This window comes from Cygnus atratus, chromosome Z, assembly GCF_013377495.2.
Source record: "Cygnus atratus isolate AKBS03 ecotype Queensland, Australia chromosome Z, CAtr_DNAZoo_HiC_assembly, whole genome shotgun sequence".
Taxonomy (NCBI): Eukaryota; Metazoa; Chordata; class Aves; order Anseriformes; family Anatidae; genus Cygnus; species Cygnus atratus.
Window position 1 is genome coordinate 9,730,179 of NC_066396.1, and position 27,122 is coordinate 9,757,300.

Below are 27,122 nucleotides of genomic sequence, written 5' to 3' on the forward strand. Positions count from 1 at the left end.
CTGCCAAAGCCCCTGTGCTGGGGCACTGCATGGGGCCAGCTCAGCCTTCCCTTCTCTTATTGTGAGACTTTCCGTGATTTTAGAAGAAGGAGCTTTTTCCTGAGCTGCAAGAGGCTCCTTGGAGGCTGTAGCTGAAGCAGCCAGCTCCAGGTGCATACTGGTGGAGATGCTGCATCCACCACTCAGCCATGATAAGGAGCTATGTGGGGCTGAGCTGTGTTTTGGGGCCAGTGCTATGTGTCTGAACGTTGTGTGTTGGGGGAAACAGGTGACTTTCTCCTCTGAATTATTTGGAGGGTGCATCCCAGTCTCGGCAGGAAAGGGGAAGCAGCTATTCCGCCTCTGACTGCCTCCAGATGCTTGAGCCTCCCCGCCAGTTCCTGGGAGGTGATGGGGGCAGCAGGTTTGGGGATGGGGTTTCTGCACCTGGAAGGGCAGAGAAGGGCATGCTGAGGGGGATGAGGAGCTGCAGGTCTCAGGAGCATGAGGGCTGCCACAGCCAAACCCAGCCCCAGCTGCACCTCCAGCATCCCCGCTGCCCCCCCCCCCCCCGTTGCCTTTCAGCTATTCCCCTCTTTGCTTCTTCCAGTTAAGAGGGGAGGGCAAGAAGTCCTAAATAAAGTTGCTGTCGCTTTTACTTATGGGCATGGGGGAAGAGAATGGACAAAAAGCCTGCGTGCTCCTGACAGCTACAAAGCAACTGGCTGTTTTTCTTCCCTTGTCTTGGCAAAGCTATCGATAGGGCATAGGCGAGCACCCTGGGGTGCAGGGGGGGCACCCATGTGGCCCTGCCTGGAGCCTGCATCCTGGATCCTGGCCATGGGCATCTCACAGGGCCAGGCTTGTCTGGGAACACCTGTCCAAAGAACCTGGACGCCCCCAGCCTCCAAAAACACAGATGCGTGAACTTGCCTGCCTTAAAAATCCATCACAGGCTTCTTGTCTCCATCTTGATTGGTTCCAGTGAGGTCAACTTTTTTTAATAACTTCTGGACTTCGGCAGGGAAAACTATTTCCTTCAGGAAATAATATAATTAAGGTTGCCTGACACTTCTGATTATAAGCCCCTGTCTTCAGTTGCTTGAAACTACGCCAGCCTTTAACCATTTGGACTGAAACTTTGCATGTCTCTGCCTCCGGCTGAATTTTTTTTTTTTTTGGAAAAATTTAGCAAAAAGGGTTTTAAGCTGCTCTCAGAACATGCTTTGGGGGAGAAAAAGGCATTACTTTATCCGTAGTTAAAAAAAAAAAAATAAAAATTCTTGCACTGAAGAAACTCTAGTACCTTTGCGCCATGAGACCGGGCCGGATCCCTGTCGGGAACACTCCCGGCCAGGTGTGGGGGATCTGCTTGTTGCTGACGCCATGAAAATCCACCTTCCCTGCGCCAAGCTGCGAGTGGGTGTATTATATATAGCGTGTGTGCGGAGGCACAGCTCGCGGCTCCGCTCCCCAGCAGGATCTGCTTCGCTCCCAGCAAGGGGGAGCGCAAAGCCTGTGCTCTGCCTGCTGCATGGGATGCTCCCAGGATGGGAAACTGGGGGGTCCTCTTGGTGGTGCAAATAACTCATTGATCCCTGATCCACATGGCCCTGATTTATGCTGGTGATGGGGAGGATAGGGAGAGATTTAAAAAAAAAAACAAAAACAAAAAAAAAAACTTTTTTTTCCTCATTTTTCCCCTCAGAGAAGCAGCTAGGGATGTGCAAGGGGTGCTGGCCTTCCTTCAGGGTTTTGCAGGAGGGACCTGGTTTAACAATCACTGCTTTTGCATTGCATCCTCCTAACACATCTCATTTCTATGGCAATGGCCAAAACAAGGGGTGTGAGCTATGGGGACAGGCTGGGGGACAGCCCTGTCGGCCCCTATCCAGCAGGTGTCACCTTGGTGACGTGTCCTGACTATGGGACACTGGGTCCTGGGTGACCTGGGGGGAGCTCAGGACTGTCCCTGCTCTGTGCTGCTGTTTGCACCCTACGTGAGCCTCCTCATGCCATGGTCAGGGCTGTCCCCTGTTTTTGGAGGCTTGTGCCCTGAGCCAGGTTCTTCAGTTGCAGACCAGCTTTGGACATGCTGGATTTCTCCAAAACCTGAGTTTGACCCCAATTTAGAGGCCCTGGTTTGGGGCTTGAAAGGCAAATCCATGGAGAAAGCTGGGCTGCGGGCCTTGCTTGTCCCACCAGGAGGTGTCCATCCTCAAGGTGCAAGCAGGTCCCAGGAACATCTCTCAGCCAAGGTGCTGTGAAATTGAGCTTTGTCACCGGTGTAACGCACTGTGCCGGCATGAGCAGCATCCCTGCAGCTTGAGCAGAGGATGTGGCACCCATGGGTGCCCCATGCTCCAGCCTTGTCCCATCGTTGCCACGTGACAGAGACAGCCCAGGTGGCGATGTACCGGCCTCACTGCTTGCTTTGCCCTGGCTTCCTCTGCTCTGTCTCTGCCATAAGAAAAAATTGAAATACAAGTTACGTGGGCAGCAAAGACCAAGGCAGGCTCGGCAGAGAGGGGCCCTCTCCCCTCCTTGTCAGCTCGGGGTGCAGGCAGGGCGGCCTGTGAGTGATGGGGTGTTGCAGGGGTCCGGCCCGGGGCAGCTGGAGTTAAATTTCTCGGTGGCTGACACCTGACAAGCGTGATAAATTGCGGTACGCCGCGTGCTGCCGCCGTGACAAACGGTCTGTTTCCCTCCTCTTTAAGCTCTGGGAAAACTTTTTAATTATTTCCCATCGCTTTGCAAATGAGGGTTTCTCAATCAGGCACCCAGCGGAGTATTTTTTTTGGGGGGTTATTTGTTTATTTGGGTTTCGTGGCTGGCTGGGGGTGGGCAGGGGCTGCAGTTTGGGTTTCTGCAGCATCCTCCTGCCTGGTTTGGATGGGGTCCCGTGGCGGGCTCTGGCGGAGCTCGTCAGCTCGGGTGCTAATTAAAGCACGTCGTGTTCCAGGCTTGCAGCCGCCCATGGGAAAACGTCTCCACAGGAGCGACTCTGAGACTCTCCTCTTGCCAGTGGAGTTTGGCTCCTTCTATTTTTCATTTTTAATAATGCAGAACTGTAGGACTCTTTTTTTTTTGTTATTTTTTTCTTTAAGTGTTTAAAAAGGAGGGGGAAAACAAAACAAGCTCAGCCACAAGAGCTAGATAATGAGCCCAGATCTTGGCTGATAATTTGTTTGTCTAACACAAAAAGCATATTTGCTGCCATCACCCAAGGCACTAATGGTTACAGTAATGCCCCAGACTCCACCTTACTAGGCAGCACGTCGGGCGCAGCACAAAGTCTCTTGCCTGTTTGTGCTCCTGGGCGTCTGTGCCAGAAAGGTGTGCGTGCTTTCCTCTTCACACGCCCGGGCTCAGCAGCACCGGCCTCTGTGTGTGAGGCTCTGTGGGATTTGGACTCAGGCAGGGCAAGGACTTGTGAGCAAATGCCTGGGTGCTGGGCTGATGTTTTAGTGCTGCTGCACTGCTGTGGCCAGGGACTGTTGCTGTCTTCCTGCAGGGATGATTAGAGATGCCCCAAGCTGTCGTATTCCTCCCCCTCCCGTTTAATGTCTCTAAATCAAAATAATTAAGTAAATCAAAATAATTAAGCAGATGCATGCTTTGGATCTGGGCTGGGATGCTCACGAGGGAGGGCTCTGCATCTGAACTGGCTTTGTGTTGACACCGGTTACCCGTGGCTGCCAGGGCTGGGAATCAAATGCCTCTGTCCCGTGGTGGTTTCCTAAACTTGAAGCAAGCGCAGCGCTGCACCCGATGACCTGACAGCCTGTTTCTTCTGCTTTGTTGCAGAAACTCACGGATCTGAGCGGCGAGGGTTGGCTGGTCGCGAGCAGCCAGAAGAATTCCACGGACTTTGATGAGAAACTGGGGACATCCCCAGGAGTCTGGACCGGTGGAGAGGTGAGAGGTGGATTAAAGTGCTTGCTTACCTGTGTTACCCGTCCTTAGTTCACGTCCAAGGGGCATCGGAGAGGATGCCCTTTCTGCTTCCCTGCACAGAGGGGTGCAACGTCCTCGGTGTGCCCAGCTTCCCTGACTCTGCTCCAGTGGTGCTGCAGGGCTGTGTCCCCTTAGGGAAACCACCACAGCCACTGGTTGTGGTCAAGGGGTTGTCCCATCTTGCATACATGCTTTGTATGGGGCTGTGATAATCCAGCATCATGTTTGGAGAGGCTTGGGGTCTTCTCCTAAGCCACAGGAAAGGGAGCCTATGTGGGGACCTGTGTCCCGCTGAGCCTTGCAGGGACTGGGGAAGCTGGTGCTCGCTGCTGCTGGGCTTGAAAAATGAGAATGGTGAATTAAAATTTAACAAGTCCGTAAATGCCAGGCAAGGACGTCTTAAATGGGAAATTGTCACCGTTTGACTAGTGCAGCCTCCCACTTAGCTAAAACTGCGCGGTTTTAATTACGCTGATCTTGGAAGTGCAGTAGCTCGCACTGAGGAGGGGAAACCTCACCAAAACATAGTGTCAGGAGTCCTCATTGCCAGGCTCCACTGCCCTCTCTCCTGCACCCCATTTTCCAGGGGTGTTTTGCAGCCCCTGTTGCTCTGAATTGACCAAATTGCTGTCCGCTGAGCCCCAGGCAAGGACACAAATGCAAATATGTGTGAGGCTGGATGCGGGCACTGAAACGAGCTCAAGGTTAAAAACCCCAGGGGTGGGCAGCACCTGAAGGGCCACAGCAGGGAGTGGGCAGCAAAACTCAGCCATAAACATTGCCTGGGAGTGGCATCAGTGGAGCCGTGTGGGGTGAGGACCCCTTCCATCCCTTCCTCATCCTTGACCTGCCAGCAGGTCTCTGTGCCGCTCACAAATAGAGAGCACCTCGAGGAGGGTACGTCGCTAATAATACCAATTACTATTACATGCCGGCTACAAGGTATGCTGGCAGTAATGGGATCTGGGGGGATGAAATGAAAGCGATGTAATATGGTGAGATAAATTAGCATTGTAAAATTAGCCATGGGTCTAGTCGGGGATCTGACAAATGTGTCGCAGCATCGTTACAAGCTCCGAGCTCTGCTGAATTGGATTTAGTGGCCCAGAGCAAAGCAGATGGGAGCAAGGGAAAAAAGAGTTTATTAGGGGTCTCTGTGCACACATGCTAATGGTTAACATTGCTTGTTGCTTCCTTGGCTTTGCTGAATGATACGTCCCCTGGTGCCCGCCCGTACGCGGCAGCGGAGGAATAAAAGCTCGGCCCTGCCGATGTGCTGTCGGAGCAGCTTGTGCCTGGCAGAGGGATGGGAAGGGGTTTGGAGGCGCACAGGTCCCAGGAGAGCGGGTAGGGGGCTCAGGTGGGATATGGGGAAGCTGTTTGCGTTTTTGCACGTGTTTCAGGCTGTAAGGAGGGCTGTGGACTGACCCATTTTCCCATGGCACGGGCTGGGCCTTAGATGGGCAGGCACATCTCTTGAGCCAGGCATCGTCAGCTTTCCCTGTCTGTCACGGACGCGTGAGCAGCTCTTCCAGTCCAGATACACATATTATCCTCCCCTCTCTGAAAGGGAGGGCTTTCTGGGCCTCGTGAGGCTCAGCAATGGCTGTGGCCGGATCCAGCGGGACCTGCTGCCTGGAGGCTCGTTAGGGCAACGCGTGCGGATTTGTGGATGCGCGCTAATTGCGTGCTTAATGGCTAGTGTGTTATGCAGGGCCTAGGGAGGGGCAGCAGTCATTTAGGTCTAGTTTAATAAGGCACATCGTGTGGCTCATTTAATAATAATAAAAGCAAGGGAGAAAAAACTCTGAGTACCTTACAGTGCTCTGTGGTGGAGCTGAAGGGCAGAGGGCTTGCAAGGAGGCTCATGTGAAGGCTTCCCCAGGCTGTGCCACCGTTGTGCAAGAGTGGGTGCACAGCAGATGTATCCATGGGAGGGACAAGCCTGTGACATTCCTGGGGGTGAATTGCAGAGGGCAGGCCATTGCACCATAAGTACATGCTTATACACACATGCACGTGTGGTGTTGCTGAGGGGGTACCCCCAAAATGCCCACAAGGTCAGTGTGGCAGTGGGGCTGCCTGTGTCCACTTGGTCGCAGGCACAAAGTATGGCTATGATGCTCATGGGGTGCATCAGACCCCAACCAGGTACAGCCAAAAGGTTGGTGAACCCACGGCAGGGAAAAAAGAGCCTCTGGCCTCATCTTCGCTTCAGGGGAAGCGATGCAGGACCACGTCAGGGAGCAGCAGGAAAGCGAGCCTGCAACAGAGCACTCATGGCAGCGTAAATAGAAATACTTCTCGGGCTCTTGTGCAGCAATGATATATCTTGTTTCTATTGACTTTTCTTAAACCTCTAAAATACATTGTAGATTGATCTACAAATCTGCAAAAAGCACCTCTTTTTTTTTTTTTTTTTTTTTTTTTTCAAGTCTAAAGCAATTTTCTGCCTGCTCCTTGTGGTTGGCTCTGAGCAGACACATGTTCTCTTGTCCTCTTTGGGGCTGGCACGCTGCCACGATAGTAGGAAGTTTAGTAATACTTGAGCTGGATCGATGCAAGCCCATTATCTGTGCTGCCTGGGACTCGGCAGAGAGGGGAAAAAAAAAATGCTCTCCCCAAACGCATCAAAGCCCCGCGATAAGGACAGGCGGCAGAGCGCTATTTATAGATGGACAGATGTCTTGCCAAAGCTCTGGTGCTGTTGCTTGGTTATGCAGTTCAGGAGTGTTTAGTGGCACTTAGAGGTCTGAAGAGGAATCTGTTCTACCTTCTGGCTGAGGTGGATCCCTCCGGCAGCCCACGGTGCTGCTGCTTCTGGTGGCCTTCCTCTGAAGAGGGACCTGCCTTTTAGGTGGGAAGAATGCCACTGTTCCCCTGCTTGTGGGCCCTCGAGATGGGGAGAAGTTTCCCCTTGCATCGTGGGAGCCTTTTCTTTCAGCTTCACCCCACTGCCTCTCCTTCTGTTGCCACACATCCCCGTGAAGAGCCCGGTTCAGTCTTCTCAATAACTCCCCCAGCCAACACAGCGACCTCTGCTAGATTTTCTCTGCTTAGCATCTTGTACTGGGGCTCCCCAAACAAGGAGCAGTATTACGAGGTGGCACAACACATGATGCCATGGTGGTGGGCTGGAGTTTTTGCAGCAAGTGCTCTTTTTTTTTTTTTTTTTTTCCAAGCTTCAGTGGCTTGTGGGCAGCTTTGGGGGCCAAGACCTGATTGTGTATTTCAACCCATCCTCTCGATCAGCTGCCTCGCTCCTGAGCCTGGGAGGAGGGAGGCTTCTCCTCCCCACGGTGTCCATAATGTGTTCACCTGCACGGCTTCTGCAGAGTGCTCCGAGCGTCCCTTGCTCTCGGCTCGGTGTTAGCCTGTCTCCAGGGTGCTGCTTTGCTCTGCCCATATATTCCTTTGACGAGTGAGGAAGACAGGAAGCAGATACCTTTGCAACAAAACCACATATGGGCTTTCAACTGGTGATGACACTTCCCTAAGCTATCTGTCTAGGGAATGTGCATTCTCTGGGTTGTTTATATTCGCAGGCATGTTACTCAGCTGCTCAGGTGGGCCATAGATGTCCAGAAAGATGTCGGTGTCAGGAGCAGGCTTTAATGCAAGGCTTTCTGCTATTTTGTGTGATGGGTGGCAGGTGAGACCCTGATGGCTGTGGCAGAGGGATGGCTTGTGGGGTCTGGCACAGGAGCTGGGGCAAGAGGCAGCGGGAGTGCTGGAGGTGGCTTTTTACTGCTCAGCTGCAGCGTGACCATGACAATCATTCGGTAAATGAGGGCTCTAATGGAGGCAAACAGTGTTTTCCAATTAAAAGAAGCAATCATCATCAGCAGGGGCAGCACTCCCTCTGAAAACACGTGTACAGCCCCTGAGGGTCTCAGCTCCCGGAGATAAATGCAGGATGCTCTGCCCCGTAGAGCAGTGTCACCCCTCGTGGTGACACAGATGCGGGGCACATCTGGCACGGGAGCTGCCCAGTGAGCCTGGGCTCTGTGCAAAGCAGGGACTCGCTGCATTGCCCCATGTCCTCACAGGTCCCCTCCTCTGCAAGGGGAAGGGGTGCTGGTGGGGACCCACTCTTTTTTTTTGACAGCAGGACAGCTCCAGGCAGCCTGTGCCGGGACCACACTGCTGCAGGGCAATTTACAACATGCACCAGCCCCTCGGCATTCATTACAGCCCCTAACGAGGATGGCTCAGTGCTGCCCTTCACTAAGATCACATTGCCGGCTCTTTTTTTTCCTTCCTATTGCCCTAAATCGTTGTGCTTACATAAAAAAAAGGAGGGGCATGCACGTGGGGCCTGCACAATTTATGGATCAGAGATTTATATGCCGCTGGGATGCTGTATTTTTTCCCCACAGTGACACTTTATTGCCACAAATTACCAAACAGGCAAGGTTATGCGAGTGACAGCAGGCAGGGCCATAAAGGACAGGAACAAACGGCAGCAGGAGGAGTACCCAGAGGAGAGGGGGGAGGCTGGGCACAAGGCAGAAATAAAGCGAGGCGGGAGGCGGGCACGCATCAGAAACCAGCGAGCTGCGTGGGCGAAGCCTGGGAAATCGGCGTGCCACCTCCACACGTGTGCCTGCACCTCCAGCAACACGGGTGTGCCACGGGTCCGGGGCAGCGGCACGCTCCCGACGTGGTGCTCGGGCACGTGTCTGGGTGTAGATGCTGTAAAACCTAGATTTCCACCCCTCCTGAGCTGCTATGTGCTTCTGCGGGATGCTTCTTTCTGGGGGAATTGCAGGGTTTTAGCAGCCGAGGGCCTTTTTTCTTTGTCCTGGGTGCTGGGTGGCTCGGCGGTACCTGCAGGGAGAAGCAGCCTTACAACGTGAGATTCCATCTCCCTTCAAAGTATGCTCCATCCCTAGCCTGCAGTGGCTTGGGGGGAGGTCTCTGCACTTAGCTCTGTACCAGAAAACAGCAAAATCCTTCCACAACCAGTGTCATACAGAGCAAACCCACCCGGCTCCTCCGAGGTGTGCAGCAGACCTCCTTTTGTCAAAGCTCCCTTCTGCCCAGGGCTGCTTAATCCCAGCTCAAGCATCAGCAGCAATGTCCCAGGCATGCCCTTTGATGGGACAGGATGCTCATTTCTGTCTATCTTATATATCCTATAATATTTTTAATATACCTGCTGCTGCCTGGGGAAGACGGGTGGTGTACTTCATCCCTTGGCCGGAGCGGTGTCAGCCCTGCTGCCGAGTGCCTGCGGCAGCCCTGCTGTGCCATGCTTTGGTTGAGTGCCTCCGTCTTCTGCACCCACTCGCCCAAGTTACATCAGCTTAACTTCAAACAAATGTGAAAACTGAAAGGCTCGGGAGCAGCGAGGTATTAAGGCTGCCTTTGAGCTTGGGATGTGACTCGGCGCTGCCGGGAAGCTGTCACTCCATTGTTCTTGCAACAAAACTCTTCTGGAGGCAAGGAGATAGATGCAGAGGCTCTGGAGCCAGAGACAAAACTGCTTTTAACAGGCAGAAATGTGCTGCTACAGCCCTGGGGCGTGCTACGACAGACCAAGGGGGAGCATCGCTGTGTGCTGCCCTGCCTGGCAGCGAGGCAGGGGGTTGGCTTGCCCTTGCACCACCGTGGGCTGATGCATGGGGCAAATCGACTGGTGTATTCCTGTGCTAGTTAAAGTAAAAGTATATATATTCCCCCGAATCCCAGTGCTGTAAGCCAGGTATTTAATCTTGCTTGAAGGGAGCATCTCTAACCTACACGGGGTACGGCAAGCAATGGTAAGCAATCAATAGGCTAAATCCTGAGGTCTCCTGCCCAGACTTTGCTGGAGTAAAGGTTGACGAAGTGCTGAGTAGTTACTCGGGGTTTCAGCCCCATGCTGAGGGCAGGAGAAGTGACTGACGGATTTATTGATGATGTGTTTCTCTATGAATCCAGTTTGTTACTCATGAATGCTCGTTTGAGCATAAATCCTGCCTGGGTGGCTCAGCAGATAGCTACTCCTAAAGCAGCGCTGGGCAGAAAGGTTTCAGATGAATCACATATTTGGTGAAAAATAGCTTTGGATTAACAGGAATAGCTTGTGTTTCTGTGTTGTGTTTGGCAAATAGCCGCAGCTGAAGAAAGTGAAAGCCCACTTGTGAAAAAGATCAAGCGCTGGGTTTTGACACAATGTTTAGATCTCATTTCAAACTGGTTTTAGGTTTTCTTCCACAATCAAAAAGCCAGACAAGCTTCAGGAGATCCCTCTGAAATCCTTTTTTTTCCTTGCCCTCCGTGCCTGGCTTCTGCAGCAGCACGGGGGAGCGTGGCACTTCTTGCAGGGCTCGCTGTGAACTCTCACTGCTTTTATTTTCTGCTCGCCCAGCGCTGCGAGGGCTCAGCCTGGGGTTTTGTTTGGTGCCTCTCATCTGCGGGCTGAGCCGTGTTGGGCTGACAAGGGCCACTTTCTTACTAGCCGAGGAAAATAAATCCTGCTCTCCCTGCCACCTCCGTGCCTCGTTTTTGCCTGGTTGTGTCGATTCTTTGCTTTGTGCCCGCCTGAGGGTCGCTACGTCTGCCACCGCTCCCCTCGCCTGCGCTCATGGTAGGTGCTGTAGGAAACCGCTCAGACAGATTTGTGCGTGTGTGTATGCCTCTGTAAGTATTTCCCATTAATTAGTGGAGGCTGGAGTCTGTCGTCTGTAACGAGTGCTCACTGGCGGGTGATAAATCGCTTGTATGACAAGGTGGCAGGGAGAGCTGGGCGAGCCGCTGATGTCAGCACTAGGGCTGGGAGCAGGGGCCAACGCCAGTCAGTACCTGGGCGAGAAGAGGGGTGAAGAAAAGGCCAACAGCCATGTTTCTGCTTGGGAGAAGAGGAGGAAGGGGCTTGTGCCATACCGGCCGCCCTGAACCCATGGGGATGCCAGCTGGAACTTGGACAACTGAGCAGAGACCTCGTGCTCTGCTCCTGACCTGCGCTGTGCTGGGGTTTTGCTGCTGCCCTGTACCCAGAAAAGGACCCTTGTGCCAGTGCCTGGGTTTTGTGCTCCAGCACTGCCACCCCTGCCTTCCCCCAAACCCTGCTCAGGAGCCGGAGTGCATCACAGCGATGCCACCACTGAATGTCACCGGTATGCCCTGTCCTCTGACACTGTCACATAAGCAGTGGCACAAGGCTTGGCTGGGTGCATCTGTGCAAGGCTGATGCTTTTCATGTCCTTAAGGCACTGCTTCTGTTCCAAGGATGGTTTGGGTGCCTTGTAGCAGAGCAATGTGAGGCTGGTCCGTATGGACGTGTTGGGCTGCAGAGCTGTGTTTGATGGAGCTGAGCTCCTGGTGCTCACAGCTGGTTGGGTTGTAGCCAAGCGCATCCTCTATTAGCCCAAAGTTTGTAAGCTAAAGCACTGCCCTGTGCAGCACATTGATCCAAGGGAAATGGTGCTGGCACCAAAATCTGCAGCCTCCAGTAAAGTAGACACGGGCCAAAAGACACTGAACTCCATCCCAGTGGGAATAGTCTTTGCTGCATCACTCTGGACCACACCATGCAAGTTGTGCACCACTGATCCATCTCTGTTTTGCCTGGTGCTCTGAAGGTGAGGTTTGGTTGTCTGTTGTACTCATCAGGGCTCCAGGAGTAGGAGCAGGGATGCTGCTTGGGGAGACACTGTGGGTTCTGGGCACCCTGTAACCATCCTGCCTGGTGACCCCTGCCCTGGGATTTGCCCATCCTGTGAGGATGTAGGGGGGGAGCAGTCTGCCTCTGCTGGGGAACTGAATTATCTGCTTCCCCAAGTGGGGAAAATAATAATAATAATAATAAAAAAAAAAAAAGTGCCTTCCACTAGGTCATGAGCCATTACCTCGAGGGGCCCTTCATCAGCTGATGAATTCTACTTAATAAAATAAATACTGAGAGAAAATGTAATTGGATTTCATTTATTACCCAGTTCCGCCTAGCAGCCCCAGATTATACAAAAGCAATTAGAGAAAGCTCTCCATTAATAGCTATCTTCAAGCCGCCCAATGGGCTCATTCCATCAAACCTTCTGGCTCGTGTAATTTCCTTTCTTGGAGCTGGCTCCTGGCTGGGGGAGGGATGCAGGGTGCGCAGCGCCATTGCCAGCGGCCTGTAAAAAACAGCAGCCCTGTCTCCATCATCCTCCCGGCTGCCTGGCTCTGCTGGAGGCTCTCCTGGCTTGGGGAGAGAAGCCAGGGCACCTGGGTGGGTTGGCTGAGGACTAGGGCTTGGTTGTGCCTTCCCTGCGCTGGGAGCATCCTTCTGCTCGGCATAGCCGCGCGGTCGGTCTGTCTGGCCTGGCAGCAGGTATGCGGGGTCCTGCAGGGCAGTCGGATGTAATCCCGTCCCTCTGGGGATGCAGCTGCTCCTCTCCAGTTCCGATCTTCATCCTAATGACACTGGTTCGCACGGCAGCTCCTCTCTGCCAGCCTGCGGGATGCAGGTGAACATCCCTGCCTTTTGCTGGGATGGCAAGGAGGAAGGTGCTGAGCATGCCTAGGGCAGCGTGCTGAGGTCAGGCAGAGGAGAACAACTCACAGCATTCCTCTGCAGGTCTCGTGATAACTTGGGGAAGTATGTTTGAGGTGTGCCATACAGCAAGGACAGATGCGTGGCACTTGCCTTGTCACCTTGTTCTTCCTAAAGGGAAGTTTTGAATGTGGTCCCCTTGCAGGGTGGAGGAGGATGCAAGGCTCTGAGGGCTGGGCGTACTCTGGGCTCCCACCTTAGGGTGGCATGGCCCTTGTGTCCCCCGCACCCTGGGGAGAAGCCAGCACTGCTGCTCAGCTCTGATCACTGAGCTGACGTTGGATCAGATCCATGGGGCTCAGCAGGGATGCACCAGCCTCCAGTGTGTGTGGGAGCCTGCACTGAGCATCTTTGGTGTCCTCTCTGTAGTGAACTCTTTGTCCCTTCTCTCCTGCATTTCCCAGCTCACCTCCTCATCCCTTTCTTTCTGTGCCTCCCTTGGCCTCTTCACCCTGGGTATGGGCTGCAGGCGAGACGAGCAGCACGGGTGCTCGTGGCTGGGAAGGAGCCGATGCTGATTCAGACAAGTGGCAGCAGGAGGAATAATGCAAGCGGAAAGGCATGGGCAGCTGGGGAGGGGTGGCCAGGCTGCCTGGCTCTTCGTCTTCATTAGCAGGCTTGTGGCTGTGGCCTGGCTTCTGTGTCTTGTGCTGGTGAGGGAGGGATGGTCAGCGAGCAGGGGTGCACAGGGAGGGTTTTGTTGGCTGGTGGCAGGTCGGTCCCTGCTGCATGGTGAGGTGGAGCCAAGCAAAAGGGGTCAGTTTCCTAGGGGAAATGAGTGTGGGATGGTGATGTGATGACCTAAAAAGGGGCAAGTGGGTATGCTCTCGTTGATGCACCCCTGGGATGTGCCTTGTAAATGCAAGGTGTCTGTTCGTGCTGGGCGATCTGCAGAAAGGGGGATGGATGTTGGAGAGCATGGGGAGCATCTGGAGGGGGATGTTGGAGAGCATGAGAGGGGATGTGGCTGAGACCAGTATAAGGGCAGAGGTGGGGGGTTTGTCTTGGCTGCTGAGATGGATGATGGCATAGGGCCACCTTGCTATGGAGAGGGAAAAGGTGGAGCACGAGGTGGTGAAACTGCCAGGCTGAGAAGAGGGCTGAGGTGTGGAAGAAATGGGGGAGATCTTCCCAGCAGGAAGGGAGGGAGGTGGAAGGATCAAGCATGGGCTGTTGGGCTGCAAGGGAGTGGTGAAGGAGGACCCAGCTGGATGCATCTCGCCTGGCTGGTGAGCTTCTCCTTGCCTTCACTCAGCTGCTTTTCCTCTCCCGGCGTGCCACTAGCTAATGCACCTGCTTGCTGAAAGCCTGGAAAGCATTCCTCACTTTGCAGGCAGCCAGGCTCCTCTGGCCTGGCACAGGGAGAGTCTGGGGGCGATGCTGAGCTCAGCTCTGCGATGGCAGGACAGGCTCTGGAAGAGGCAAATCTACCCTCCAGGAAAGAGGGCATCTTCTCAGAGCTGTTTTTCCAAGCCATACAAATGCAGTGACCACGTGAAACCTTCCTTTTTCATCTCATCGTTTATTGTTTTGTTCACAGAGGGCCTTTATTTATACCCCCTTAACATCCGTGCTATTAAAGCAGCCTTATTAGGATGCTGCCCTTCACCAAGGAACTCTGCTCTCGAAAAAGAGCATTAAAGATTCAACAAATAGCTGAGAATTGGGATTGATCCTAACCTCCCATAAATGGGAGTGCCTTCCCCCATTAATCAGCCTTGGTTTTCACTTACAGGATGATGGCCTCAGTGCTACACTTCTTCAGGACTAAAAGCACGTTAAATATTTATCACAGCTGAGTATTCACTTCCCCCTCTATCGCCAACTGAGCTCTGCTGCACAAGCCTGCATTGGCTTGACAGGTTGCGTAGTGAGGTGGCATGCCATTAGGAAACCTCTTGTGCCAGCACGCTTCAGTCATTTGCTGCGCTAAGCACGGAGAAACGGTGGCATCTCTCATCATGAAGCATGGTCAGCATGGGACTGTATTATAAAGTCCCGCTGCCTGCATTTGCACTGGTAGATTTAATATGCTTGGGTTTGCTCTCTAGCAGAAGCTGGTGGCATTGCGTGCTCAGCATCTACGCTCCTCCGCAGCTCTTTTAACCTCCAAGATGCAACGATTGCCTCCAGATCCCTCAGTGGGAGTAGTCCCTGTGTGTACTAAGGCTTTGCCCCATGCCAAGGACAGTTCAGAGTGCGGCCCTTTGCATTGCACTGCCAGGAAATGCTGCCCGTACTGCTTTGCTTATGGCTGTGTGCTCAGCCCCGGTGCCATCCTCCTGCTCTGAAGGATGCCAGCAGTGCTGTGTGCTTTGCTGGCATGCTGGGAGGAAGCTTTTAGTGCCTTGGGAGGCTTGAAATGCCGGCAGTGTGTTTAGTGGTCCAGTCAGTCTAAACATATGCGCGAACGTCCTTGACAATTGTGCCAGGTGTGTCATAGCGTTTCAGGGAGAGGCTATTTCAGGAGCATTGCTGAAAGCTGTCTTTTCTTTTTTGCTCTCCGAGCATCTCTCAAAAGGCAGCTCCGACTTCAGGAGTTGCTGAGATCCTCACAGGTTGGAAAAACCGGGGGCAGCTCAATACCGGTGCCCTCGGGCACTGCTGCAGGCGAGCCTTGAGCCCTGCGTGGTGCCCCTGGTTTAGCTGGTGAGGAGGAGCTCCCCGCGATGCTGGAGGGAGTTTTGCCTCTCCTTGGGGCACACTGCTCTCGGCCAACCCCTGGGTTAGTGCTTTCCCTTATGGGGTTGGCATTGTGGTGATGCACCTCCCATGTGTCCAGCTCCCCCCTTCTGCTTGCAGCTTGAGTGGCCAGTGTGTGCAGCCTCCTTAGAGCCGTTTACACGTACGGGCGCACAATGTGTTTCATTATCCCTGTATCAAACTTGTTTTGCTGCTGTCACGCACCAGGAAAGTTAAACACGTCTGATCAAAGGCATGTAAACACAGCTTCAAAACAAATGCCCTCGAGCCCTGCCAAAAGCACAGAGCTGTCTCTGAGCAAGCCCCATCTCCTGTTCCCACATGTGCGCCTCCTCCCGCTCCTTCTCCGAGGTTCCCGAGAGCTGCCTTGGTGGCAGCGGGACTGCTTGTCGTCCTGCCCAGCAAGTGTGGCCCCAGGGTGTCACTGTGGGGCTGGGGACATCCTTTATGTCCCACTTGTTGGAAGCAGGATAAGAGATGCTCGGCAGAGGGGTTGGGGACGGACCCAGAGAAGAAGCAGGTCCTGTTCTGCCTGATTTCCACCCCTGAGCCAGTGGGAAGGGTAAGCTGAAGCTTGCACCCCTGGCTCAGGGTCTGTGATGGCACAAGATCACCCGTGAAATTGGGAGATTGCTAAAAGGCAGGGGATTTTCCCACCCTTATGTACTGGGCTGCTACGTGCTGTCAGTCTGTGTAGTTGCAGAGAATTTTTCATTTTTTTCCAGCTAGATGTGTGCCTTAAATGGGGATGGAAATTTGGGTGATTTTGCAGGCTCCAGAGGCAGGTGTTTTTAGAAAACACTAGCTCCCTTGAAATTTGCCAAAATCCTATTCACTGCTCGGCTATGAGCACAAACAGAGAATAGTTTGGGAATTCATGAGCTTGTGAACTGACCCCGACACTGGCAGCGAGTTGCCCAAGGTCTTTGCCAAATGCCTTTGAATAATGGACGTGTCAGAACCAGATGGGGTTGCACATGGTGGGTTGTTAGTGCCTGCTGCCCATGCCAAGCTGCTCCGTGCCTGCCTGCAGGTCTCGTCCCCAAGCCAGCACTCGGGAAGGTGCATTCCTCCCGGCCGGGTTGGCAATGCCACGAGTCCCCCTCAAAGCACCCAGCTGTGCTGGCGGGGTGGATAAAACTGCAGTCATCCACCCACCATGCCGCTGGACGGTCTGGGCAGGCTGCGAAGTGCCCTGCAGGCAGTGGGGACGTGGTCAGAGGTTAATGATGGTGTCAGCCTTCATAAATCATCCCTAATGAGGCTTGGGAAAACGTTGGTTTGGAGCCTGCGATGTGTGGCTGGGCTGAGTTGTCTTTCCTTTGCTTCGGACTTGGTTTCTGATCAGATTTTTAGGGTTATTATGTGGGAAACCTTGGTGTGGCTGGAGGTGCTGGAGGCTTCCCCACCACTTTGAGTAATGAGTGGTTCTGGGCTCTGCCTGGACCCCATCTCTGGGCAACAGCTGGCATATTTACTAAAGACTAAATACATTTTTCCACGTTCTTTTGTCCCACAAAGGTATCTCATGCCTCCCTAGGGGAACAGAAATCTCAGGCTGGAAGGCATTGCCCAGGTCTTGGTGCAGAGGAGCAACTTGTGGCTATCAGAATCGGGATTACGTGGCACAATGCTGCTGAGGTCAGGCTGGATGTCCCTGAGCCATGGGACAGCCAAAGGGCCATGGGACCTTCTCTGGAGGTGCCATCCCAGCCCTTGTCACCGGCACGAGGACCATGTTGCGGGGACACCCAGAACTCAGAACAATTTGCCTGGGAGAAAACCGTCACTTGCTTGGGATGGTGGGACCCCAAATAAGATGCTAGGTGGGAGAAGAAGAAGGAGGAGGTCACCGAGATCCCCTGGAAAAGCCACCTCTGGGGCTGGCAGCGGTGGGCTGCTCAGGACCGTGTGTGGTCCCTGTGAAAGCCGACAGCCACCGGGATGCTGGGAGGAGCGAAAGGAGCATACAGTGAATATTCCCGTATTATTTATAAAGTACTGCCATGGCCCTGGAAGTGTTGGGACTCTCAGAAAAGCTGCAGGAATGCACTAATTAAAGAACACAATGGGAATGTAAATTCGGAAAGCTCCCCAGGGGGAAGCGGCGCTGGGGGGGAGCTAATTTGCCAGTCCCCGCTCCTCCCCTGCAAGCTGGCTGAGACACTGGAGCAATTAAAGAGGAATTTGAGTGTTAAATATAATCTGGAATTGTGTTTTTGGCTTTTTTTGTAATTGGTTTATTTTTCTCTTGGGTAACTGTGTTTCCAATTCTGTAATCGGGACTTTAACCCTCTGCTCTGCTAGAACAAGGGCTCGGTCTTGGGGGGCACCGGGTCAGGGCTGCTCAGATTTGGCAAGAGATGGCCCCTGCCTTTGATGTAATATATGGCTTGTCAGAACTGTCTCCTGAAATCAGTCCTAAGAAAATAGATTTGTTTGTTTGTTTGTTTTTGCCTGCCCATTTCTCTTCTACATGGTCTGGCTCCCTCTTTTGTGCTGTTTTGACTTGTCTTACCCTGTTCAGGAAATACATGCGTTTGGTATCGTTTGATCTATGGCCAGGAGCTTTGACTCAGGATAGTGACTGCAACATATTTGTCTTTTTATTTTTATTTTATTTTTTATTTTTTTTAAATAAACTTTATACAGTCCTGGGTGACAAAACAACCTAGGAGACTCCATTAGGGATCTGAGGTGAAATAAAGACATGCTCAGCCTATGGTGGTTAGCAAGGGAAGCCATCAGCTCACATCTGCCTTGGCATTGGTGGTTTGGGTCAACCATGCCCCCATGGCTTTATTTGCAGTTCAGCAAAGAGTTTGTGTTTCAAGGGGTTGGTTATTTCAGTTTTCCTCATCTTGAGCTGACCCTTTAAAGCATTTTGCATTGGAAGGTGTCTCCAAAGCTTGCAAAATGGCTTGGAAAGAAAAGCTGCTGTGATTGCTGCTGGGGTTTCGTGTAATGGTTTGGTTGTTGGATCATTCTAAGATGGTTCACCTAATGGAAATAGGAAAGGAAATGGAAACAGGCAGGAAATAACATGTTGCAGGGTCTTCTCTCTTTTTTATTTTTCTGATTCACTGAAATATTTAGGCTATTTTTTCCATCTGCATTAGTTGCCAGAGATTCTCATCCCTTGCAAACTCCTATCTGGGGACGGAGAAGAGGGCTCTCCAAGCCCTCTATGCACTTGAAAACACATCTGTGTGTGACATGAGTACCCTCAGAGTACTGGGACTTTGTATGGCTGTGGGTGCTGCCTTCTCTGACGCACTCAGTGCTTCGTCCTCTGATAGCATCCTTGGTCCTAACCCTGCAGCAGTTGAATTCAGTCTCCCCTGCGTGTTTCCCCCTGCCTGGGGATTTCCCATGGTTCCCCATCCCCCCTCTGCATCTGAATCCAATCTCTGCACGTGATGAGAGGTGGCCCCGAGCCCTGGACCCTGCTGCTGCCACCGTCCCCCCTCTCCAGCAGCGCAGGAATGGGCTCGGGGGTTTGGTGGTGTCGGGAGGTCCACGCCAGAAACCGGAGCTCTCCCAGCAGTTCCCCTGTATTTATTGTCATTTGTTCTGGTTTATTTTTCCAAAAATAAATGTTGGTTGAAGTAGCACAAAAATATGGGAGGAAACAGTCTGAGGGAGGCTGTGGAAATAAAGGTTTAGAGATCTCGATGGGTCCCCCCTCATCCTCCTTGCTCCCACCTCTGAAAAATACAGGATTATAAACCCTTCTGTCTTTATTTACTGTAGGGCCTATGGACTCCTTCCGTTGCACACACTGGACAATCTGGGGAGGCAAACTAGCAAAAAACCAGAGTTTCCCTTCATTTGGAGATGGGGAGGGCAGAACTGGGAACACCTTCACCCTTCCCCGGGCTGGAAGCTACTGCGGAGCCCGGTGCAGAGCCCGCGCCTCCCGGGTCACTGGCCAGAGCTTTCTCCTCCTCTCCTGCCTGCAGCGCCAGGGAAGGTCTTTTGGGGACCGGGCTGGGACCTGCCAACAGTCGGGTTCACGTCCAGGCTCCGACACAGCGTTTTCCTGTGCGACCTCCGGCCAGCCTGCCCCGAGGCATCCCACTCCCCCCAGCTCCGGCGCGGATAATTCTCCCTTCCTCTCTCCCTCGCCATCTGAAGTTAGTTTCCTCTAGATGACAGGGGTCAGGAGGACTCGGGTGCTGAAAGATCAGCATGTGCTTTCCTGGATCCGGGCCTCGCATTCCTCCTGCGCGTCCAACTGGATGCTGGACCCCTCCTGGGCTGCTGCGCCGGGTTGCACAATGCCGGACGCTCGTCCAGGCCCCTGGGATTGCTTTGGGATGGAGCTGGTTGATGGCTTCTCTGTCACCCGGGGTGATTTAAGAGAGGGCAGCAGCCTGCGCTGCCTCTGCTAGAAGCTCTGGGCTTTGCGTGGGAGAAGGGTCTGGGCTTGCTGTTCTGGTCCGTGCGCTGCAACCGGGGGGCTTGTGTGACTTTTTGGGGGGATGCCGTGATGGGGGACGAGACCAAAGCTGCAGCAGCATCCTGCACCGTGCCACGTGGGGCTGCGCTGGCCCGCGGTCCCTGCAGCAGCTTTTCTGTTGGCAGGAAAGCTAGATTTGATCACACGGATAAATCCAAGATTTAAAACAGAGGAGCAAACTCTGTGGGCTGGGCTGGGCTGACGGTGACTGTCGGTGCTCGGTCCTATCCCAGGCAAACACATTTAACGCACTGGTCTGGGACGGCAGCTGGAGTCTCTGCCCTGCTGGGACAGTGCTCGTCCTTGTCTCTGGGCTGGGAAAAAGCTTCCGAGAGGATCTTGGAGGGGGCCAAGGTAAGTCACATCCTCAGCGGGCTGTTTGCGCAGCTGCGGGTGTTCGTGACCACTCCGACAGCTCCACCTTCTCCCTTTTGCCAAATACCCAGGTCAGGCATCCCTCCGTGCTGAGGGAACAAGCACCCATTTCTCGGGGAGACCCTGGGTAAGCATGCAGGAGCCCAGCTCATGCCATGCTGGCCACATCCCTGATGGCAACACGATGGAGCACGCGGCAGCTCCAGGCTGTGCTTGTTGGTGTGTGCCAGCGACCCGCAGCCCCCGCGCTCCCACCTTGGCCACGTCCCCTCCTGCTCGCCAGCTCCAGCTCCGGCCCCGCCACCTCCGGGCGCTGACAGCCCACGGCACAGAGCCTCTGCTGTCACCCAGCCCTTTGTTCGCTCTACCGCCAGCCCTGTGCTGCACGCGTTTTGTTATGGTGCCTCTGAGACACTGACAACCTGCTGACATCCACATTTATTTTATTTTTGTTTAGTTTTGCTCCACTGCCTCCGTCACCTCGAACCCCGGCACCAAGTCCAACTCCCCGTTAGCGGTTACTTGACATCTCACCACTTCCTGCTGCTCCGAGGAGCTTTGCAGAGAGCTTTAAGGCTGCCCCTGTGTGTCCTCAGACAGGCAGAGCATCAAACCTCGTGCAGACAGCGCACCGGGGCAGCTGCCTGTGCCGGCCCAGGGATTTACTACAGACAGTTTGTTTTCCCAAGGAAGTTAGTTTCCAAGATAGCATCTGGTTTTTATGAGGTCTGATCAAATAAGGTGGTATGTGTATGAGTGTGTGTGGTGTGTGTGGGGGGGGTGTTTTTATGTTTGTACCCCTGTTTTTAAAGTTTTATAAATAGCGGAGCAATGAGTTGCTTGACTCCTTTCAAAACTGCATCTCTTGTGGCCATGATTTTGCTGAAAGTATTACTGAATCCAGAAAGCAAGTCGTATCTCTGACCTGAGCAAAGGGCTGCGTGGCTACTCATACCTTGCAACCCATTAGCATTGGCAGGAGGTACTGTTATTTTCAACACCGATGCAGAATTATTCTTTTGGTGCCTTGCCCATGGCATGAGAAGCAGTCAGCCGCGGAGGTCATGGGTGAAAAACAGATAATTTTGCAAGCAACTTGTTGGCCCATTGAAGCTATTCAGCAAATAGTAACAGAGCTGTAATGTGTTCTTGGGGGCTTGTGCTCACTTTGCAAATAATTTACCTGGAATAAAAAAGGTTAGAGGTTTGAATGTGCTTTTGTAGGCAGAGCTGCGGAGAGAAGCTGCATGCAAGTTTCCAAAGGGGCTCTGGGCTTTCATCGGTGTGCAGCGAGTCCTGCGTGGAGGAAATGGTAAAAAAAGGACCAGAGGGAAACTTGCTGTGGAGATGATTCTGCTTGTGTTTGTTTCTTTTAAAGCTCAGGTTGAAAGGAAGAAAAAGAGAAATGAAAGCACAACTCTCTGGTGTTGCCTTTAGGAGGGGTTTCTTGGCAGAAAATTGGAGAGGGGAGGAAAAATCACCAAAAAATAGCGTAGCAGGAGAAGATGGGACTCTATCTGCAGCCCGCTCATTAATGGGTGATTAATAAATGATGTGCTAATGGCGCATGGGGACCTGGTTATTTGTGTCTTCCCATCTGGGTAGGTTTAAAAGTGTCTACACAGCCATCTCATCTCATCTATATTTCAATGCCATAATCTCCCCTCTTCCTTCTTTCTTCCTTCCTCCACGTGCACCCCTTTCACTCCCCCTACATTGGACGGGGCAGGCACGGACTCATGGTGCGGGGTTCATCTTCTCCAGATCCCACCGGTGCTTTGTCCAACCCTTCCATCCCCGGGATAAAACCATCCCAGCAGGACATGCCCTCCTGCTGCCTTTTGGAGCAGCTCCCCTCTCCCCCCAGCCGGCTCCTCGGGATGCCAGCGGTTAATCCCCTCTCCTGCGGAGCCCACCCTGCCGACAGGGATAACGCCGCGGCGCAGCCGCCCCTCGGCACATCCCCGGCTCCGGGATTTGTTTTTCATTTCCGCTCTCTCCTCTCGCCCCCCTCTTTGAGATGCGAGGGTTTGGCAGCAGATCCCGTCGCCCCCTTTGCTTTCCTGCGGAGGATCGTGTCTTGGGGGTGTTGTGTTAGCAGCGACGGGGGGCTGAGGCGAAGCCGCTGGATGTCTTCTCAGGGAAGACATTAGAAGCAAATCCGCGCCTTCTCCCTCCTTGCTGCTCCTCTGGGGACCACCACCATGCTTCCCCAGCTCCCTCCTTTTTTTTTTTTTTCTTTTTTTTTTGCTGTCCTGTGCACTTTAGTTTTTCTCACAAATCATTTTTGTATTTCCAAAAACTTGTACAGGACAGGGAGGCGAAATGCCACCCCTGCAGGACAGACAGGCAGCACAGTCAGTATTTGCACTGCTTTAGAGCAAGCCAGCATCAGCTGGAACCAGGCTTTTCTTTGCAATATCAGAAAAGCAATGCCTAGATGCAAGAGAAATGCCTCTTGTTGGGATATGGGATTAATGGCTGATTTAGCATCTGCACCCAGACCTCGTCTCTCAGCTAAGCCAGCAGCCAGTGTCATTGCATTCATTTCTAGTTAGGTACCAGGTGTCCTGAAGGCACTTCTGAAACTTGTCCACGTTATGAGAATATGGTGCTGCATTCTGACACCGGTTTTTATGAAGATCGGAGCGGCTGGTGTTTCACACGATGAATTTCTCCCCTTTCTGCTCTGGGAACGGCCAGGAAGCAGTTTATGTAGAGGGGAGGATTTGGGGGCAGACAGCCTGTGTGTGTGTGTTTATAAGAGAGATGGGAGAGGTAAAGCCCTGTGACAGCATGATAAAGAGCCTAAGAAAATAAAGCCTTGAGCTTTGATTGAAAGCCTGGATGCTGCTTTGCCCAGAAAATGCTACTGGTCGGGGTTTGTGCTGCTGCAAGCTATTTACCCGGTGCCTCCTGCCAGCACGTGTTTACATCGCTCCGGAGCAGCTCGCTTTCACAGCAGGGACCTGCCTGTTCCCCTCTGGCTATGCCCAGCCCTGCCACCCAAGGACAAGGTTTTTGGGGCACCGGGACGTCGGGGCTTCAGGCTGATGAGCAGCACCAGGTCCCTGTAGCGCCAGCAGCTTCCTGCACCAAATCCACCGTGCGCACGCTCTTGCCTCGTTCAAAGCTGACTTTCTGGGACCATTTTGCAAGCTGCGCCACTCCCATGTGCGTTTCTTACCTTTAGCTGCAGTGTTTCTGGAAAACAGATGCAAAGTTTTCATGGGAAATTGTTCTAAGGTATTTGCTTAGCTCTGGTCATGTGTGGCGCACGGTGCCTTGCGGTGACCCAGGAGTCTCCGCTCAATTATTTGCCCATACAGATAAGAGATAAATGCCTTATGTTGCACACTTGTTTTTCCCGGTCTCTCATTTGGGATGAGGTGAGCATAAGCAGGGATTAGTTTGTTAAGCTGCGACAGTTCATTAAACTTCTCGGACTTTTTCTCTGCGTTTCCTCTCCAGACACTGCTGGTGGCTGAGACGAGTGTGTGTGCAGATATTGTGTGACAAGACAGGCGGTGGAAATTTTCATGATTTCAGTTTCCAAACACCCTTATCTATTTGCAAAGCCCACAGAGTGCCTGCAAGAACTGTTGCATTTCAGATACTTCTCTTCCTGAAAGCCTGTGGAAGCGAAGTTCATTTTTCTTGGCTATTTTTTACCTTGAAGCAAGCCTTTTTTTTTTTTTTTTTTTTGAAAACTCTTGGCTTGGATGTGTAAAACTTGGTGAAATTAATGGGAGCCGTGCCCTGAATCTCCTGTGCAGCTTTTACATTCTCTGACTTGTAAACAAGGAGTCTGGTTTGCAGCGGGCTTTTGACCCACCAGAAGAAAACCCCAAAGTTTGAAGGTAAAACAGGGGATGCTCACAGCTCTGCCCTGTTCCTCCGCTAATGACCAGTTATGCTAATTGTTGTGCAAAGAGCCGGGCTCTGAGATGGGTCGGATCCTGCGGGCACCTCCTGGGCTTTGCAAAGAGGCCACGGCTTGCAGGTCTCGCTCAAGCTCTAGCGAGGGTTTGGGTGCCCCGTCGGGTAGCCCTGCATGGGAATGTGCTCCCACTTGTGTTTTCCCAACGTGAAAACTCCTCTTTGAGCAGAAATGATTTGCATGCAAAGCCATGCTGCCCCAAGGCGGGTCTCACCCCGCACGGAGCACAGAAGGGGCAGCTGAAGGGAAGACGTGTGAGCATCTCTGTGCGGCCACAGAAATCTCATTTGATCCTCTGTGGTGGGAAAGGAAATGGAGCAATAACCCAGGACAGTTTAATAGAGTTGGGGTGAAATACGGCTGTTTTTGTAAGCTGGTCTCTGTGCAGTGAGGGCTCTTTAGCCCGTTTGTTGTGCTTGGCTCTGCTCTGGATGTTGGCACCAGCTGCTCTGCAGGTGCACATGTCTTTGGCAGGAAGGAGCTGGGATTTGGGGATTCGCCTTGGTCGGGCTGGGGGAAAGAGGAAAAAAGCAATGAGAGACAATGTTTGTCTCTTGCAAGCGAGGGAGATGCATCTGTGGGGGGGGAGCACACAGCCCGGGTGCAGCTCCCGTCCCGGAGCCAGGTCCTCTCCTGGTGGCTCCTTCTCACTTCCATGGACCAAGCAGGAGCAGATCCTTTAGGGTCAGGTGCTGCAGAGCCTGGCTGAGGCCAGCTCCTGTGGGAAGTTTCTGCAAGCTGAGGGCAGCTGAGATGGAGAGTGATAATGAGCATTGCCAACGTGTCCCCAGAATCATGAAAATCAGGGCAAAGGGGAACATTTCTAGAGCTGAACCCAAAGGGATGCAGCTTTGGCTGGCCCCTGGCAGAAAGAATGTATTTTTGGGGTGTGTGGTTCATGGGGTGTATGGTTCCCTTTCAGCACCCCGAAAAGGCAGAGCGTGGATACGAGATGCCTTCCTTTCTGCATTCTTGAGGGGTTTTAAGCTGGAGGAGATTTTTGCGTGGCTAATCTGATAAATGTCTGATAAAAGTCTGATAAATGGGGCAATGCTTTGGGGTCTTACCAAGTCCAGGAGTGGTGTGGGGCTGGAGTTGGGCACAGGGGCTGTGCCATCCTTCCCCCCTGGCCTTGTCTGCGCCAGCTGCCCCAGGCTCCACACCAGTTTCAGAAAATGGGGGCAATGGAAGCATATCGGGAGCCCTCGCAGCCCCCAGGTAGGGACTGTTCGGCCCCACAGGGAGAGGAGGAGAGGTGGCTGGCATTTCCCCCAGCAAAACCCTGCGGTCAAGCCGGCGGCGGCAGACCTCCGAGCGCTGGCAGGGACCCAAGGCGTATTTGCTTCCTGCCACCCTTTCAAATTAAGAAAACGATTCATTTTATTTCTTTAATTTTCCAAATGGAAGTGAATTGGCTGTGCTGGCAGGTGCCTGATGGACGGTCGCTGCTACCTCCCGGGGGGGAAAGGAGCTCGCCTGCCACCCTCCTCCTCCAGCTGGGACCCAGCCTGGCTGGTTGGGGTTTGGGGACCACTTTGTCGTGCTGGGAGCAAACAAGAAGCACCTGGGTGTCCCACCACGAGTAAAACAATCTCAGTGCTGAGATGCTGCAAGGTCTTTCGGGGTGGCAGAAGGTGACAAAGTGAGCAGTGGCACCCCCAGTGCCCCCTCGCAGCTTCTCCTCTTTGGTGTTTTATGAGCGTGGCTTTTCCCCTCGCTTTTATTATGCTTAGCAGAGTGTTTCTCATGCATAGTCTCCTGCCTGCCTCAAGGGGACACTATCAATAAATGACATCGGCTTCACCGGGTGGGCGGTGGAGGGTTCTCCCTTGCAAGGATGCAGAGGGGTGGGATGCTCTCAGCGCCCAGCACCACCGCTGCATGCCCAGCTGGATGCGTGCATCTTCCCGGCTCCACACAGCGGTGCAGGGCTCTGCTGAGCCGGCTGCAGTGACATCGGGGCCAGGAGGTGGCAAGGGGGAGATTATCCCGTCTACATGGCTGCAATTATCAAATCTATACGCCGCATCAGTGACATGAACCGCAGCCAGGCACTCGTGGATGGAGTGTGTGGCATGTAATTGGGTCTGGCTCCCCAGTCTCTGTTAAATCTCACAGACCCGCTCCTAATCTCCCACACTGTAGTCTCTCCTGGAGGTTTTTTTTTTCCACCTGCTGCTGTTTTTCTTGGTGCTGTCTCTTTCCTCGTCTGCCCTCCCCTGTCCCCACCCTGAGCTGGGGCTGGGTGGCAATGCGGAAGCTCAGGGTTTTCAGGTTTTTCATGCCATCCCCATGCAAACTCCCAGGGTGGTGGGGTGCTATCAACTGCATGCCCTCTCTGGCAGTCTCACCTCTGTGCCAGGAGCTGGGGTTGAGCTCTGCAACAGCTACAGTGCTCTCACCAGCAGGAAACAAGCCCAAGAAACTTGCTCTCCCCCTTGTGTTGCCCATGGAGATAAAAGCTCTTCCACCTGACTGCGAGATAAATTTGAACTCTTGCTAATTCTGGGGTAAAAAGGAAGCTCAGCAGCTGGGTTTCGTAATCCTGCGCGGGTGAGGTTTTCTGGGAGCCGCTGGTGCCGGCTCATTTTTACGTGGGTATTAGGGATGTGACAACTTAATTGCAGAGACTTCTCCAGAGGGGGAGCGGAAATCAATAGGTGTTGGTAAGGCGCTCATTTTGAGATAAAGTCTATTTGTAAATTATAATCATTTGTCTCCTTGCCACCTCCAAAGCAGTTAATTGTGACTTGCCCGAGGCCCGGAGGGGTGCTGGGTTCTGCCCCGGATCAGAGCCGGAGCCCGAGCATGGGGTGCCCGTGCTGCAAAGGGCAGAGCTTGCAGAGCGAGCGGCCCCGCGGTGCTGCTGCCAATCTAGAGGGCTGAAGGTTGTGAATTCAAGCCCTAAAGCGTGTCCTGTAATCCCTTTCCTGGCCCGGAGGAGCGGCAGCCTATTCAGTTACCAGGGCAGGGAGGGCTGAGGGGTGTGCGTTTTCCAAAGGGCAGCCCTAGGCTGGAGGGAGAGCGGCCAAAAATACTCGGCTTATTTAGGGACTCGCCTTCCAAGGCTGGAGCGTAGCCTGCTAAACAGAAAACACCCTGAGACTAGAGGCTGAGTTTTGCACGCTGGGGTGAAGGAGAGGCTGGCTCTGCCCCAGATGGCTGCTAGCACAAACCTGGGCGCT

The 27,122-nt window shown here is 53.2% G+C and overlaps 1 protein-coding gene across 1 annotated transcript in view; it reads left to right on the forward strand.

The window, feature by feature from the left end:
- CNTFR (ciliary neurotrophic factor receptor) overlaps positions 1-27,122 on the forward strand; it is a 163,700-nt gene that overhangs the window by 28,613 nt on the left and 107,965 nt on the right. The window contains exon 2 of the mRNA XM_035565890.1: positions 3,787-3,897. Within this exon, the coding sequence (XP_035421783.1) occupies positions 3,787-3,897 (111 nt within the window). The remainder of the gene's footprint in view (positions 1-3,786; positions 3,898-27,122) is intronic.